The following is an 18611-nucleotide window of genomic DNA, read 5'->3' on the forward strand; positions in this document are numbered from 1 at the left end:
AATTGTCGATCATTTGAACGAGCCAGAGTTTATAGACCCAACCCCACCAAATGGTCAACTTTATGAAATTTACAGTGGAGCAGCATTTACAGTGGATATTTATGCTAAACCTACAGATAATAGCAGGTCAGTAAATGGTATAATTATAGTTTATTCCCACTAACATGAATAGTATACTGCATTTAGCTCTTCAAGGGGAGGTGGTTTTGGATTAAGAATATTAAATGCTTGTTCAGGACGAGAACCACTTACCAATAAGTACAATAGGTAGGTCTTGTAAAAGAGTCCATTCGGGATGATAGTCGGGGAAATTTGGACTGCCACTGGAAATTATGGTACATTTAATAGGTACAGAAACTTTGCCTTTCAACAAGCCACCTACGGAGTCTTCAAAGAGTTGTTGCAAGGTTTTTTTTTAACATGACACTCTCTTTAAAAGAGGCATCGGACTTTGAAACATCACGAGTAGTCACAGATTTCATGTTTTTTTTTATGTCAAAAGATAACAAAATTTAGATTTTTATATACCCATAGAAGACTTTTAACGTCCCTCTGTCCAACCATCTTTTAGCGCTTCATTCGAAAACTCAAATTTGCTAAAAATCAATTCTGATGTTAATTTAAGGTCGGAGAGAAATTAATCTGCTTTTTCACAGATTATAGCAAAAAAATTGCATACACCTTATACTAAAAATCTAAACAAGAGGCCCTATAGAGCCTGAATCGCTCATCTGTTATTTTTTGGCTTAAATCTTTCATCAATGATTATTTAGCAATCAATATATTAATGAGTGGCTTAAAAATGCCTTTTAAAAGTTCATTGTATCTGTCATATTTTCTTCAAAAGCATATAAATGCATTTAACCCATATGTTCCATTTTAACCTAAGTGTGTTTGTTGCTTGATGTAGAAGGAAATAAAATAATAAATTAAACTAGATTCATTTGAGAAGATTTTTAAAGTTAATAAACATAACAATTGTGTAAAATTGTCCTTTTAGGGCAATAACTCCTTAAGTGGTCATTTGACCGGGTGTTGCTAAACGGCGGAAACGGAAACGGAAACGGAAACGAACAGCATTTTTTATATAAACGGAATTTAAAGGGGAAATAGAGAACTATCAAAATCAATAGATCTTGTCTTGCTGGTAATTTTTACTGTTAACAGTTTCTATCTATTTATTATATTTATATATATATATATATCAATATAAAAGTCGAACATGCAAGTGAGAAAATTCGTCATATAAGGTCGATAACTCCTATATGAAGTCATTTGACCGTTTTGACGTGAATGGACATTAGATAGAGATCAACATTCTAATTAAATTGAGAATGAAAACGAGGAATATGTCAAAGAGGCAACAACCCGACCAAAGAACAGACTACATCCGTAGGCCACCAATGAGTCTTCAATCAGCGAGAAAATCTCGCACCCGGAGGTGGTATCAGCTGGCCCCTAAAAAGCTCAGTGAAAATGGACTGTCACACTTAACTCCAAAAGCTATATACACATGGAAAAAAGTAATGCAACACCTTGATTTTTTAAAACTTGAAAAATCATTCTTTAGTTATTTTGGATGGAATATGATAAAATATTTGTAAAATGATATTGAAACGTAGTTGTATCTATCCAAAATTTTTATAACAAAATGAAGTGTTTTGTACAAAAAAACTTTTACTGTAGTCGAACTTTACAATGTCAGACATTTCAAAATTAATCTTTAGATGATTGTTCACAACATGGTTGATCGTTATACGCCAAAGAATTAGAACTTTGTGCGCAGTCACCCATTCAAATGGATAACCGCATCTTAACGTCTTCTGATTCCTGCCATAATTAAGTCAACTAGTTTGTTGCTAAGCTAGCAGCAACCATTCTTGAAGAAGGGTATTGTTTATTTCATGACTTGTTTGAACTGGGGTGTCCTTTCAGGCACTTTACGCCCAATACTGTCCCATATATGGTCGATATGGTTCATATTCGGGCTACGATTGGGCTAGGAAGATATTCCTCCTCTTTGGCGAGCGCTGCACTATACTGGATACGGGCATCTGTGTGTCTGTTCGTAGGCAAAGGTCCCCGAAATGGTATTATCGCACAATAACCAGTAGCGATGAGCCGATCTCGAACAGTTCTTGTTTAAAGGCTCATGTATGGTCATCATTCTCTCTTTAGGATTGTATTGTTTGCAATGGGTTTCCTTCTGACCAACCTTTATTATGCTTTATTTTCCCTAGCAGATGTTATATAGGGTCTTCTTGACCTCGGAAGGTCTTTAACATCGTTTATTGCCTGAATTTAATTCTCAAAACGACTTATAAAGGAATGGCGATGACCAACAATACGTGCAATTATCACAGTGACAGACCTGCTTCCCTCATGCTGGATATCTGCCATCTTGCTGCAGTTATGAGTTGTGGATGACCAATTACAAGGTGTCAATACCATAGACATATGTTTTAGTGCATACGAGTAGAGTAGCTGCATGTGCAGATAAGAACTGATAGAGTCTATATTTATTGATTAAACTCAGGTGATATTTGAATAATATTTAACTAGTTCTATTTCAACAAATAATTTAACAAAAAAATAAAAAAAGTTTTTTTCCATGTGTAAACATGAGATTAAATCAAAAATTTATATAAGACTAACAAAGGTCAGGTGTTTCTGACATGGGACAGGCGCAAAAATGCAGCGGGTTGAACATGTTTTGTGAGATCCCAACCCTATACCTCTAGCCACACATATGAAGCAATAAACCCAATAAAACTCATTTTAAAAGAAGTCCGAGTCTGATGTCAGATTAGACATGTTTTTCACATCAGGTTTTCGTTATTCATAGCGTCTTTAATAGACAGTACCTGCACTTGATCCCTATGTTTTAATTTTAACCATGTCGGCTAACTTGGCTGATAGGCAGGGTTATCCAACATACATGTAGTTTTAAAACTAGATACGCAAATGAAATTGTTGCAAAGTTTAACCAAAACTATCAGGCGACTCCCAAAAAGACATATGTTCAATAACATTTTGCCTAGTTGTTTCACAGATTGAGAAATTTTGTAAAAGTTAACAAAGACGAAATCGGACGACGAACGCCAAATGACGAGAATAGCTCACCTAGCAGGGAAAGGTCAGATAAAAAGAACTCTCTCAAAGTATATTCCACTAAAGACTAAATTAAAGCAGGTCTTAGTACCAGAACTAAGAAGACATAAATCACAGGCACTTGTCTCATAAAATATTTTCCTGTAAACCTTAATATAACATTAAGGTATATAGGAGGGAAAAACTGAGACAAGTGCCTGTGACATCAACTACAATGTAATTTAAAATGTGTACCACTAAATAAACCGTTACATCCAAAATGGAAAGACATAATAACTGCAGTATGGGCGAGAACAAAATTAGAATATGGATTCAATACATAAAAAGTACGATGGCCAGAAAAAAAGGCCATAGAATGTAAAAAAGAAATTGACCTAAAAATATAAAACGAATAAGCAGCTATCATATTATTATTCACAAATTTTTCAACGATCATTAATATTAGCTTGAAACCTGTTGAATGGACAAAAGATAACATTTTTGCATTTTCGATTAATTAAGTATCTCAAACATGCATTCTCTACAAGATGCTGCAACATATAGTATGAACCAACATAATGCGTTACCGTCTACATTAATTATAATATCATCAATGCTTTAAAAATACGTCTTAGATGCATGAGTATTTTATAAGTTGTTAGTGAATTTGAACTACCTGTCAGTTAACTGCGAGTCGGAGTGCTCTCAGATCTGACCAAGTGTCTTTTTGTTGCTGGGATGTTCAAATAAGTACCCGGCCACGTCCACTTGTATTTGTGTCAATCTGATGCGTTCAGCCTTTTCAACTGATTTTTATAGTTAGGTCTTATGTTGTATTGTTACACCACTGTCCCAGGTTAGGGGAGGGTTTGGACCCCGCTTATATGTTTAACCCCGCCACATTCTGCATGAATTTGCTTGTTCCAAGTCAGGAGTCTGTTATTCAGTGGTTGCCGTTTGTTTATGTGTTACATATTTGTTTTTCATTCATTTTTTGGAACATGAATAAGGCCGTTTGTTTTCTCGTTTGAAATATTTTACATTGTCATTTCGGGTCCTTTTATAGCTGACTATGCGGTATGGACGTTGCTCATTGTTGGTCTCTTGTGGAGAGTTGTCTCATTGGCAATCATCCCACATCTTCTTTTTATATTTACGAAAATGTCACAGTTGCAACTATGTGCTGTCATGAAGGATTACGCCAAAATTCGTAAAGGGCCCCTTACAGATATATTTATTTCATATTTTGAAAAAAAAACCATATAAACTATTTAATCAAAGTTTAAAAGTTACAAGAAACCAGGTATAACACAATGATGAATGTTCCTATGCTTCCGCAAGCAAACAGTTGTGGTAATTGAACAACAGCGAACATGTCCAACAGGCCGTTGATTCTGGGGCATCTCAAGGAACTGCTCTGGATCAGGTATTATTTAGTAAATAATATATCAGTGATATCTTGGAAAATACGGTGTATGGCCAGTAGAAACATCCAAACGTTCAGGTTCGTAGTGTAAAATAAAATATCATTTCCCTCATAAATAAGAAAAGAACAGAATGGTTTACTTTTTAAATTGTTACTTGGACGGAGAGTTGTCTCATTGGCACTCACACCACATCTTCCTATATCTATAGAATGAGTTGTCAGTTGTCAGGACATAACAACAAAATCATTAAAGACTACTAATATAAAGAAAAGTAACTATCAAATTTCAATATTCCTTTTGTATTCTTTAGGGTGAATGAATATAAATACATGTCTATGTTAACGGGTGTCACAAGTGAAGCTGGATCTATTTACCCTTCAAGAGCAGCTGAGATCACCCCAAGTTATTGCTGGGGTTCGTGTTGCTCATCCTTTTAGTTTATATGTTCCTTTTTTTTTAGTCATGTTGTCGACTTTTGAATTTTAATAATCCTTTGGTATTTTTCGCCTTTCTTTTTATGTTTTCTACTATAGTAAACCAGCATACTGAACGAGTGACACTATTTTCAATTGTAATATTATGAAACAAATTTTACGGCTGCTTGAGAGATATTGAATTTTCAGAGAAGAATTAAGCGACATGAACTATTTGATTTGGAAAAACTAAGGACATGACTACGACTAATTTGATGAGGGCATTATGCAAATCGTATAAATCCATGTAGGCTACTAATTGTTTGCCAGTTTTTGCACATCCATTTGTATTTATTGATTTAAATTCTAGGAGATATAATACTTTTCCTATAAAATTGAGAATGGAAATGGGGAATGTGTCAAAGAGACAACAACCCGACCATAGAAAAACAACAGCAGAAGGTCACCAACAGGTCTTCAATGTAGCGAGAAATTTCCGTACCCGGAGGCGTTCTTCAGCTGGCCACTAAACAAATATATACTAGTTCAGCGATAACGAACGCCATACTAATTTCCAAATTGTACACAAGAAACTAAAATTTAAAAAATACAAGACTAACAAAGGCCAGATGTATTTTCCTATGTAAATACCAAACAGCATATCATACAAATCCTTGAGTATTGTGAAAAGGGTGAGAAAAGCTTTATATAGTGAGAGAGTTTGTCTAATTTTTTTCATTAAAATAAAGTATAATATACAGGTTTCTATTCTAGTTCCCTGATTTTCATATCGGATTTTGTCAATACATCATTGTCCTATTAGGTTTCGTTTGCGTTTTCTTTCCATTATACAAGAAAAGATACAGCGAAAATAACCAATGCAGAACAACGCAACAAGATACACCACATCACTTATCTTGATTCAAGGGAATTAAAAAAGAAACAAAGAAAACAATTATGCAAAGGATTTCCCCAAAATTTTATCACTTCACATGTATAGAATCAGAGACATATAAAACAATATTGATGTCCTTTTGTTTCCAGGCCTATATAGACTTTTTGTTGTGCTGTTGTGTTAATATCTTATTGACACTGATCAAATTTATTTTATTAATTTAGAAAAGTCGAACAGACTATCATGAATCGCATGAACGAAGTACACATCCGTTTTCCGTTCTGTATTCCGTTCCGTTTTCCGTTTCCGCCGTTTAGCAACACCCCATTTGACCATATTGTTCATATAAAAACTTTTTTGTAGATTTCACCTTGCTGAACACTTTTGCTGTTTACAGTCCAACTTTATTTCCTCAAAATAACCTATTTAGTGACAGCAAACACAACAATCGGTTGTTCGGTATGTCTGAAAATTTTAGGGCTGATAGATCTTGATCTATTGAACAATTTTACAATACCTATCTATTGTATCTATTGGTAACTGGTTCTCGTCCTGAACACGCATTAAATATTAGTTATACCTCGTCAGATTTGCTCTAACTGCTATAGTGTTGAGATATTAGCCAAAAACTGCATTTGTTCTCTATGTTCTATTTTTAGCCATGGCGGCCACAATGGTTGATGGACCAACAATTCGAATTCAATTCATAAACTAAATTCCTAAAGGAACATTTTTCTCAAGTTAAGAAGTATTAGGCACAATAGTTTCAGCGGAGAATCAATTTAAATGTTAACAAATTTGATGAACAAATTATGATAAATTATCTTTAAAGGGCAATAATTATTATGCCCGTGTCACACTGTCCTGATTTTTTTATACGATGGACACCCGAATGCGAAAATTGTTAGTTCGTACGAAGTTGGTCCCGATCTCGTTAAAATACCAAAAAGTGATAGAAGCAAGTACGATGAATAACGAAGTCTATACGATGGTGCCGAAATTATATACGATAGCAAAAGATGGACATACGAAGGTTAACCGAAGACGGATATTTAAGCTTCATATCTCAGCCGAAGCCTACACGATAGATTACAAAGGCTACACTATGCATTACGAAGGCTACACGATGATAGCGCGATTGCCATACGATGTCTAAAAGACGTCGTGTACAGCTTACGATGGACTCGTTTTTTCTCCTTGAAATAGCATAATACACAGGAATTTGGTTGCTCATTTTTTGTACCTGCTGGTTCTAAAGACAATATTAAAGGTATTTCCAGTTACTGAATGTTTTGGTTGATTTCTAAAAAATAGTTTATGTATAAAATATGAATATTCAATTTACCATTTTCTGCATGTGTCATTTACAAATATAGTGTCCATATGTGTCCCCAATACGATGGGATGCCACGCTCGGCACTGCCTTGTTTGAACTGTAAAAATGTGTGCACTAGTCTGAATAATCACCCATAACTATGCCCATGTTTACTGATCTATCTTAAAGGTAAGGTAATTGGTTCGGTGATGCCTTTTATTCAAAAAGAGCTCTTTCCAAGAGAATATCATAGTAATATAGACAAAAGGAAGGATATGGGGAAAGCAAAAAATGCGGTCAAATATGACATATAGAAAACAAAATTGTTATGGAGTAAACATTCGTGTGACAAGAACTCAGACGATACATAAAAAATCAGAATAATGAAGAAAAAGTTGGTTTCCTTATAACATACAGTGTTGTTGTACGAGGCGCGTTTATGATTTTCATTATGTTACTTGAAATGAAAAATTGACAAAAAATAATATTTTACTTGTAAAAATAAATCCTGAGCCTGTAATTGCTGCTCTTCTTGTTCCATTTGAATTAATAGAAACAACGCTGGCGCCTTTCTTCTTTTCATAGAATCATATGATATGAGCTCCATGTTTTGTGAACGTCTTTCTTAACTGTCGTATTAGACTGACCAGTGCATATCGCGCATGGCACTTTAAATGTATTTTAGCCCGAAAATGCACTTACATTTAGCTGGATGTATTGCCGTCGTAGTTCCATCTTGTCGCCTTCGTACTTTTATTCGATGGCAACACGACGGGATTACGAGGTCTTCACGAAGTCGTGTTGCCATCGTAAGACCTTCGTGAAGCTTCGTGATTTATTCGTGTAGACATCGTAATGTCAAAACTGCCCGATGGAAACGATGGAAACACGAAGGCAATACGATGTTCAAAGATGCATTCCATGTGACATTGCGATGGTGAGGATGGTGATACGAACTCGATACGAACCCTCAACATCGGACACACCTTCGGGGATTTTTTAACATGTTAAAAAATTAAGAACCCTTCCCGAAGTTGTCCCCGAAGGCTAGAAAAAGTGGCCGATGGTTAAAGATGGTTAAAGATGGCACTACGAATAGCCCGATCTGGATACGATCAGTTCCGATTTTGAAATTTCCATAATCGTGTTGCCATCTGCCTAAAAATCGGGACAGTCTGACGCGGGCATAAGGGGTCAATTGACAATTTTTATCATACAAAACCTTTTTGTAGATCTTACTTTGCTGATCAATATTGCTGTTTACAGTTTGTGTCTATCTATAATAATATATATTATACTACCAATTTAGTGACAGCAACCAATTCGTCTGAAAATTTCAGGGATGATAGATCTTGATCTATTGAACAATTTAACCTCTTTTACAAGACCTATCTATTGTATCTAGTTGTAACTAGTTCTCGTCCTAAACACGCATTTAATATTAGTATTACCTCGTCAGATTTGCTCTTAAAGCTTTAGTTTTTGAGACACGAGCCATAAACTGAATTTAACCCCCATGTTCTATTTTTTGCTATGGCGGCAATGTTTGTTAATGGATAAAAAAAAAATTCGGATACCATTTATAAACAAGATACCCTAAGGAACATTAAGTGAAAGTTTAAAGGTATTTGGCCCCTCAGTAGTTTCAGAAAAGAAGATGATTTTAATAGTTAACGACGACAAAATGACAAACGACGACAGACGATGACGACAGACGACGGACGTCAAGTGATGACATAAGCTCATATGGGGCCCATCGGGTCTTGGTGAGCTAAAAACTAATGCTTTTATCCATTTGTATCAGAAGCATAGATAATTGAATGTTTTAAAATAGTGAATATTTGAATAGAAAGAACATAAATCAACAAGAAATGTTTTTTTTTATTTGACTTAAAATCATCAAATCTCTTATTTCAAATGCACATATTTTTCTGAGAAAATTTCTATTGTTAAAAAAATAAATTGTATTTTAATGATATAAAAAAATCATATGGTAACTTACTTCGTTTTTTGGTATATAAACAATCGATTTAAAAGTTCGTAGTAAAAAAACATAGAAAATAATGTCTTACTGCTTCCTAACTGATGACTCTTATTTTGATATTTAGTGGACATTTTTCACATAGAACTCCACATTGATTAATGAATATCATTAAAATGAAGTTATTTTATATCATTAAAATATATCATTTTCTATATGAAATATATGTATAATGTCTGTTTTCAAAGTCTTTAAAAACAAGCTTTATACGAAGTACGTTATGTGTGTACACTTTAATTTCAAATGCAAACATTTTTAAAATCCTATACATTTAAAATCCTGAAAATGCTACCAAAATTGTACATATTATCAATTACTAGTTGGATAAGTTTAAGGGTCTGTACACAACAAAAACAGAGAAACATATAAACAGTTAAACTTAAAAAAAATCAATCACTATCATTAGTTTTCTAGATTCTCATCTGATGTTAACAAATATCTTTCTTGTTATCTATGTAGATTTTTATGTTCAACTTTTACGAAAAAAAATCCATGGAAAAGTGTTCAGACAGAACAACTGTTATTGACTTGTTGATCTTGTTATCACAACTTCTCTGAAACCGCACAATAGATTTTTGCAAAATTTATAGATTACATGTATTAGGACATACTTTGTAGATGTGCATATTGACGGCAAGTCATAATTCAGTTGATCTAGGAGATATGCTCCTTCAACTTGCAATTTTGGCTTTGAGATAATACTGAACAGAACCAGTTTGTCATTGAAACTCCCCTGGGCCCCTATCGTAGAATAAATAATAAATGTAAAAAATTGACTGAAACACCACTTATGTATATTGCAAGAACACATATGATTTCAATGTTATGAGATATGTATTTATGTTCAACCTATTATTGCACAATCATACATATTCAATTGTTGTCTTATTATTTAATACTTCTTTTGTGTGAAAATACCATTATGTAACCTTTGTTCATACATGTTGTGCTGGTCTATTTGTTACAATAAAGAAAATTCATTATAAAAAAAAGCAAGTCCTCTTAAACCACACGATAGAATTTTATAAAACTTTCTAGCTCTTTAGGACATGATATGTATATCGACATCTCTATCGACAGGAAATTAATTTCAGTTAACTTTTCTATAATTTACCCCTTTGACTTCAAAATTTAAGCCTATATACATATTGTAACAGTTTGTCATGGCAATTTCTCTGAAACTACACTTTTTTTACTTTTTGTATTTTAATAAGTAGATGTACATATTAACAAGAAAGTATTATCAGATGATCATTGATGAGTCTTAGAACTAAGGAATGTAGTGAGATTTAGTATCCCAACTAACAATGTTGGGACAAGGGTGTATGATCGTTTTAAATGTTACGTGGAAAACAACAATGGCACAGAGTAGACTAGGTGTTTGTAGTCTGCTTTTATTGGAATTCAAGTTATTCTTTTGTGTATCTTCTTCCACGTCAAAGCTATCAACTCTTTCATTTTTTCAGTACAACTGAGATTGCCCAGTTCTTAATAACAATGCGAGACGGAATACATGTTGATAAAAGTCCTGTTTCCAATAGACCAGATTTAGGTTCAAGAGTGCAGTCCATCACGCTGAACTGGACCCCTAAACAAAATGATCTTGGAAAACATCTTGTGTGTTCATTTATTGTAGATACATTAAGGTATGATTAAATTAAATAGTACTTGTAAGCCTTAAAGCTGTTCTATTAGTAAGCAGTTCTCACAGCAATGTAATATACTTCACTTTAAAAACCTATGTGTAGCTAGTTTGTAAAAGTCTGTATACAAAGACGAATTATTGAACAGAAATAATTAAGATTTTTGGTTCTTCTGCCACAAAATTATGCAAAACGGGGATAACGATCAGACGAATGCAATATTTAATTATATATCAGAAGGTAGAACCGGGCTGAAGTACGTCCATTATTCATAGTTCATTATTCATTATTCAATAATGAATAATGAACTATGAATAATGGACGTACTTCAGCCCGGTGAAGGTAGACTACCTTGATATTTCATACCTTTAAGCAGATAGTTTATGTTATGTAGTTTCCGCCTATCAAGTCTACTGTCATTGTCTCCATTTTCATTATTATGAGTAATAGGATGGGTTCCTTAAAACATTTTCATGCCCATCTGACACAGTCTATTTGACCATTAGGTCATTATATAGATCAATTATCAAGATGGAAGAAGATCCGTTTCCCAGATATAATAAGCAGTATTCAACTAAAAGAGTGTATAGAATGATTGTAAGGCGTACAAGCCAGTCTGGCAGGTTTCATATGACCTTGCCTTATTGTTATGATTAATTGGTGAATGTTCAATTTTGTGTTTTGATCTGTTTTCCAATACCATAAGCAATAGGTACATTATATTTGGTGTATAGAATAATTGAAAGATGTACATGTCAGTCAGACAGAATTTATCTGACCGTGACATCATTGTCATGGATCTTTAATAGTTACAGTTTCTGTAATACTTGTAGTGAAACCTATATCATTAAGACTTTCAACATTAGATTAATGGCCAGCAAAACAAGTGAAACATTTCGATGTTCCCACTGCTGATAATAATATAATGAAGATTTTAAAATATATGCTGGAATATATCATAATACCAAAGAAGGCCAACACAACATAGCGTATATACAAGATAAATCAAGGACATTTTTTTTAAACTGGCCAAGAGCAATTATCAATTAAAAGAACAATAAAATTAATTTGAACAGTACGTGGAATTTGACACAGAACACAGCCCAGATTGGTACGGAATTAGTTATCAACTTATTTGAATTTACCAATCTTACTATTGCTTAATTCATAACAATATATCAACTTCACATTTGATAATTCATTATTAATCTATTTACTTATTGATATTTTTGATTTCATTGATGTCATCATTTGAATTTTGTAGTAATGACTCACCACTTAGATGTTTTTCCATCGTTGTAAAAGGTAATTTTATTTTATTTTATTATTTTCTAATGCAGTCTGTAAATTCGGAGATTGTTCACCTTTGATAACTATTGATACCACTGGGTCGATGTCACTGCTGGTGGATGTTTTGTCCCCCAGCTCAGTAGTCAGCACTTCGGTGATGACATGAATATCAAATTATATGGTCATTTATAAAATGTCCTGTTAACGAACCGTTGACCTTTTCGGAAAACTAAGGATTTTCTTATGCCCGCGTCACACTGTTCCGATTTTTACGCCGATGGCAAAACGATTATGGAAATTTTCAAAATCGGGACTGATCGTATCCAGATCGGGCTATTCGTAGTGCCATCTTTAAACATCGTAGAACCATCGTCCACTTTTTCTATTCTTCGGGGACAACTTCGAGAAGGGTTCTTAATTTTTAACATGTTAAAAGATCCCCGAAGGTGCGTCCGATGTTGAGGGTTCGTATTAAGTTCGTATCACCATCCTCACCATCGTAATGTCACCGGGAATGCATCTTTGAACATCGTATTGCCTTCGTGTTTCCATAGTTTCCATCGGGCAGTTTGACATTACGATGTCTACATGAATGAATCACGAAGCTACTCGAAGGTCCTACGATGGCAACACGACTTCGTGAAGACCTCGTAATCCCGTCGTGTTGCCATCGAATAAAAGTACGAAGGCGACTAGATGGAACTACGACGGCAATACATCTAGCTAAATGTAAGTTAATTTTCGCGCTAAAAATAAAAATACATTTAAGGTAGCACAATACAAAGATTTCTTCACTCCCAATCAGACAACTTTAAACTGATGTAATTCATTTCACTCTTCTTTATATTTTATAAATGAGGTACCAAAAGAAAGAAGAAAGATTAATCTTTCAAATTGTGATAATTTCCTTATGACATAATTATTACATAATTTATTACAGTGTTATTTCTATTAATTCAAATGGAACAAGAAGAGTAGCTATTACAGGCTCAGAACTTACTTTTACAATATTATAAGTAACATAAAGAAAAGCATAAACGCGCCTCGTACACCAACACTGTAGGAACATGTATATAGGGAAACCAACTTTTTCTTCATTATTCTGATTTTTTATGTATCATCTGAGTTGTTGTCACACGAATGTTTACACCATAACCATTTTGTTTTCTATATGTCATATTTTACCGCATTTGTTGCTTTCCCCACATCCTTCCTTTTGTCTATATTATTATGATATTCTCCTAGAAAGAGCTCTTTTTGAAAAAAAAGGGATCAACGAACCCATTACCTTACCTTTAAGATAGATCAGTAAACAAGGGCATAGTTATGGGTGATTATTCAGACTAGTCCACACATTTAACAGTTCAAACAAGGCAATGCCGAGTGTGGCACTGACCCCCTCGTTTGTAACATATTGGGGACAAATATGGACACTATATTTGTGTATGACACATGCAGAAAATGGTAAATTGAAAATGCATATTTAAAACATAAACTATTTTTTTTAGAAATCAACCAAAACATTCAGTAACTGGAAATACCTTTAATATTGTATTTAGAACCAGCAGGTAAAAACATGAGCAACCAATGTTCTGTGTATTATGCTATTTCAATGAGAAAAAACAAGTCCATCTGCATGACCTTGACCTTTGGTCTTGAACGGAAAAAATGTCAGATCATTACAAGGAGGAACACTATACCAAATGTGGTTAAAATCTTTTGAAGCATATTGGGTTTAGAGTGTCCACAAGGGTGATATTGCCTTGTATTACAACGGCCACTGTGACCTTGACCTTTGAACTTTAAAGTCAATACCGCTTAAGATATTCTTAACTAGTAACACCATACAAAGTTTTGAACATTTTGGTTCTAGAGTGTCAATAACAATTTTATCTACACGCAACTTACATGTCTTTTAGACATCATATGGCCATCGCGTCATCATCTTAATCCATCGTGTAGGCTTCGTGATCCATTGTGTAGGCTTCGGGTGAGATATGAATAAAGGCAACAGTAGTATACCGCTGTTCAAAACTCATAAATCCATGGACAAAAAACAAAATCGGGGTAACAAACTAAAACCGAGGGAAACGCATTAAATATAAGAGGAGAACAACGACACAGCACCGAAACACAACACACACAGAAACGGACCAAGCATCATACAAAAAAAACACGAGAATAACAAATAAAACAAAATACATGAATTTGGGATAGACAAGTACCGTGCCATGTCTTATCTCAATATCTCAAAAATAAGAGAAAACACAAACGACTCAACATTAAAATGCAACACACACAGAAACGAACAATAATATAACATATGACGCTTAAATACCTGTTTTCGGTTAAACTTCGTATGTCCATCTTTTGCTATCGTATATAATTTCGGCACCATCGTATTTACTTCGTTATTCATCGTACATGCATCGGTCTTTTTTTTGGTATTTTGACGAGATTGGGACCAACTTCGTACGAACTTACAATTTTCGTATTCGGGTGTCAATCGTATATAAAAATCGGGACACTGTGACGCGGGCATTATCCCAGGCATATATTACCTTGGCCGTATTTTACACATTATTTTGATTTTTTTTGTCCTCAACGCTCTTCAACTTCGGCCGTTTGGACTTAAGACGAAACGCGGGTCTAGCGTATACGATTATAAACCTAGTATCTTTGTTTACTAATTTCATAAAATCCTAGGTTCAGTTAGATTTTCTTTTTTTTTTAGCCCATCTGACTAAAAGTACATATTATAGTTCTTTCTTTCCTATACGATTAAGGAACCATTTGACAAACCTTTAAAATAATTACTTGAGAAACCTTTTTTCAGTATAAAAATATGAAGATGTGGTTTAATAGCCAATCAGACAACACTTTACCAAAGCCCAAAATAATATAGAAGGCCTTCAACGGCAAGCAAACCCCATACTGCATAATAAAAATAAAAAGTTCCCAAAATAACAAATATAAAACAGTTCAACAACAGCCGTATCCTAAAAGTGGCTAGGTTAAACATGTTTCCTGTGCAAAACCCCCGCCTAACCTAGGACAGTGGTGTTACAGTATATTTTAATATAAATACTACCAACTAATAGAATATTTAACTCAAGTAAACTTTAAAAAATCGTAATAATTAATACACACAATAAATAAATAATTACTGAATTTACTTTAACTTTGATTTACTTAATTTATATATTTTATAAGTTGGTAATAGACATTTTTAAAGTTTCAGAAAGGGGAAAATTTGTAGCAGAAAAAAAGTTCTGTTGTTACCTTTCTTTGTAATAAATTTAGACCAAAGCATAATTATTACTGCTTTTTTTATATTGCAAATGATTATTTTAGATTTGAACTAAGATAAACAATTTTAATGCAGAGATGAAATTTATTTTTAAAACTATTCATTTTTATATAAGAAAGGACATGTGATTTGATTGTTTTGTCTGGATGGAGTCAAAAGGCCAGTATTTGTGCATTATTTAATTTGGCAGTGTCTTCAAGATTTGTTAAAATTTGTGATAAGATCAGTTTAAGGAGATCCATGTAATGAAAGTAAATGATATTTGTTATTCAGTTTATTAAGCATTGGCTTTGCTTCGTCTGTGATGGTCTACTGAATTTCTTAGTTAAATATCCAGAGAGTTATTATTAAAGCAATAAGGTCACTGTATGTAGTGTGTGGAACTAAGATGTACATATTTGTCTGGTATGTTTTATATGTAATTATTCTCATTTTATGGTCGATTGGTTAATAAAAAGATTTCAGTTTATCAGATTCTAAAAGCAATATGTCAACTATTTTTTATATATGTAATGATCGTATGTTGTAAGGTGTACATGTTTATTTTGCAGGGTTCATATGACATTTACCCTTTTGTCATGATTCATTGGTCAATATCAAGTTTATTACATCTGTTTTGTCATCTAGGTACTATCAGCAATAAGACCACTTTATTTGGTGTCTGGAATAAAATGTACATGTGTGTCTAGGATGATTCATTTGATTTTGACCTCATTGCATATATGTATGTTAAGTGTATGAGAAAAGATAGATAAGATAGGATGTATTTTGTATGTGAAACTTATTCTTAAACCCTATTAAGATAAACATTTATTTATGTATAAAAAACAGGCACTCCATTATGTTAGTGCGATTTTATCTTGATTGCCATTGCCACCATTTCAAAAAATGTAGAAGTCAATATAATTAGTTAAAAATAAAACGAGGTCGGTTATAAATATATAATATAGTAAAGATGTTGCATGCTTAAAGAAGCATTAAGTTTCTATACATTGGTCTTTACTTATAATGTATTTTCAGATATGCCACTGACACCAGTCATATCATTGAAAGTGAGTACATATGTTTTTGCAAATGATATGATATGATTTTTGGTGTTCTAACGTCACTTTTAAGCACCGCTTTTAAGTTCTTTCGTTTCCAGTTTTCATTGGTGGAAGAAGCCGTAGTTCCCGTAGAAAACCACCGACCTTCGATACGAAAACTGACAATCCAATGGATTGTAGTCCATCAGCTAGTTCTCAAAAGCGCGTTAGTTAAGGAGTTTGTGTTACACCCCAGGGTACCGCGATTTTTTTTGATAGAATTCAACTGTATTATCTTATTGATAAAATACAAGGTGTTAGACTAAAAAAAAAAGTGTCCAAAAGAGGATTAAAAACCCTCATTTAACAATCACGACTAAGTAATTTTTAATTAATTGTTTTAATATAAAGCGATTAAAAAAAAAAGGAAGTATAGGTTAAAACAACTAAAACAGATACAAAACTTATCATATTAAATGTAACTCGGATGATTTTTTGTTTAAAACAAATGTTTTTTACATTACAAACAATCTGATTTTTTGGGTTCAAATTAAGGCATATTTTCTCCTTTCATAAATAATTCGTTATACAATTTCCCGTTTAAGTTAATTAAACTTGAGAAGTTATCATTCTGTAATGTTTAAATAATTTGGAGTATTTATATAACGTCTAAAGTATGAATTATTTAGTAAAATATATGTACGTGCAAATACTCTAGAAATACCGGAAATCATCAAATTACCGTCTTTGATTCAGTATACAACATGTACAGTGTATTCACACATAAGCAATATCAATTTGCAACTGAAAACAAACATTTAATTGTCGATTTATGATCTTTTTGTGAGACAAATTATTTTATAAAGTGAATGGGTAACGAAATATTTATGAAAAAAATACAAATTAAGGTGATTTTTTTTGCGTTCAGAAAAGGTGCACTCTATCGAACTCAAGAAGGTGTGCTTGATAACATTTTGTGTGTTTAGCTATGAAGTGATAATTTAAGATTGTTAAGTCATTCAATCGACAAACATCGCTTTGAACTAACGTCAAATAGTCAGTTGTGGGATTTGGCAATACTTTTTACTTTCTTAGGTTTCTTAGAGATACAAAAAAAAATGGCTTTGTTGATTTCAGTTTAAATAAAGATTATGATAAACGTTGGTTGCGAAATGCTCATGAAAGAGCTTCGATATCATTAAAATGTCGAGACTTGGTAGGAATGGTTAACCCTGAAACATCCGCCCCAAAAGAACTAAAAAAATCGAATGAAGCGAGACGAAACTGATGTTTCGTAATTGTTTCAGACACTGAAAAGCTGGCCAATTCCATTATAACATCTTAGCAGTTATATGGCTTGTTCTCGGGTGCTGTTGCTTCTTTAGAATCAATGTGCGACCTTCTTAACGCGTATGAAAATGGAAAATTTGCTTCAGAAATTTTCATTACGGGACGTCTTATTCAAAAGTCAACCATTATCTTCAAAACACTCAAAAGAAAATCATTCCTTACATTTTTAAAAAAGGTAATAAAAGGCAAGCAGTTCATGGCTTATAAGAACAACAAATATTGAGAGCAGATGAAAAAAAATGTCGCCTGCTTGTCATAGCCCAGACAAGAAAGTTAGATATGCGATAGATTCTCCAGTTTGAATTAGGTCCTCTCCCAATGTCTCTTGCAAACTTTGAGGGTACACATGTAATGAAAAATTAAAACCTGTCCTGAGTGGTCTTTTAAAAAAGGCTCATTCCTTAGGAAAGCATGTGGATATTTGATGACATGGCAGTTATTTAAACCATTACTAGGGTACCTAGCACTTTTTTCGATTTGGCAATTGTTATTTTAAAAACCATCCTTTTAGTTTTGAAAAGTGGTCCCGCATTGATTTTGTCACTGAATAGTATCGCACATTATTCATAACGAAATTAGAATGGCAGGTCCTTGGGAAGGCAAATCATTACGATAAGTTCTAAACCATGACAATCGTGTTCTTGGGAATGGAAGAAATGTATGTTAGTTGGGGGAAATAAAGTTGCTTTTGTTGAATTCTTTTGTTTTGAAAAGAGTAAACAATCCTATAGATTTACACTTGAATGTATTGATTTATTTGTATCACATGGAAGTATGTGCCACAAAATATATGTTGAAAATGAAATAGCGTA

At 33.3% G+C, this 18611-nt stretch overlaps 1 protein-coding gene across 1 annotated transcript in view; it reads left to right on the top strand.

Annotated features, from left to right (window-relative positions):
- Positions 1-18611, top strand: part of LOC134710874 (uncharacterized) — a 76851-nt gene continuing 58240 nt past the window's right edge. The window contains exons 1-4 of the mRNA XM_063571284.1: positions 1-126; positions 10648-10827; positions 12089-12129; positions 16445-16476. Coding sequence (XP_063427354.1) covers positions 10679-10827; positions 12089-12129; positions 16445-16476 — 222 coding nt within the window. The 5' untranslated portion in view covers positions 1-126; positions 10648-10678. The remainder of the gene's footprint in view (positions 127-10647; positions 10828-12088; positions 12130-16444; positions 16477-18611) is intronic.

Source organism: Mytilus trossulus, chromosome 3 (genome assembly GCF_036588685.1).
Source record: "Mytilus trossulus isolate FHL-02 chromosome 3, PNRI_Mtr1.1.1.hap1, whole genome shotgun sequence".
Taxonomy (NCBI): domain Eukaryota; kingdom Metazoa; phylum Mollusca; class Bivalvia; order Mytilida; family Mytilidae; genus Mytilus; species Mytilus trossulus.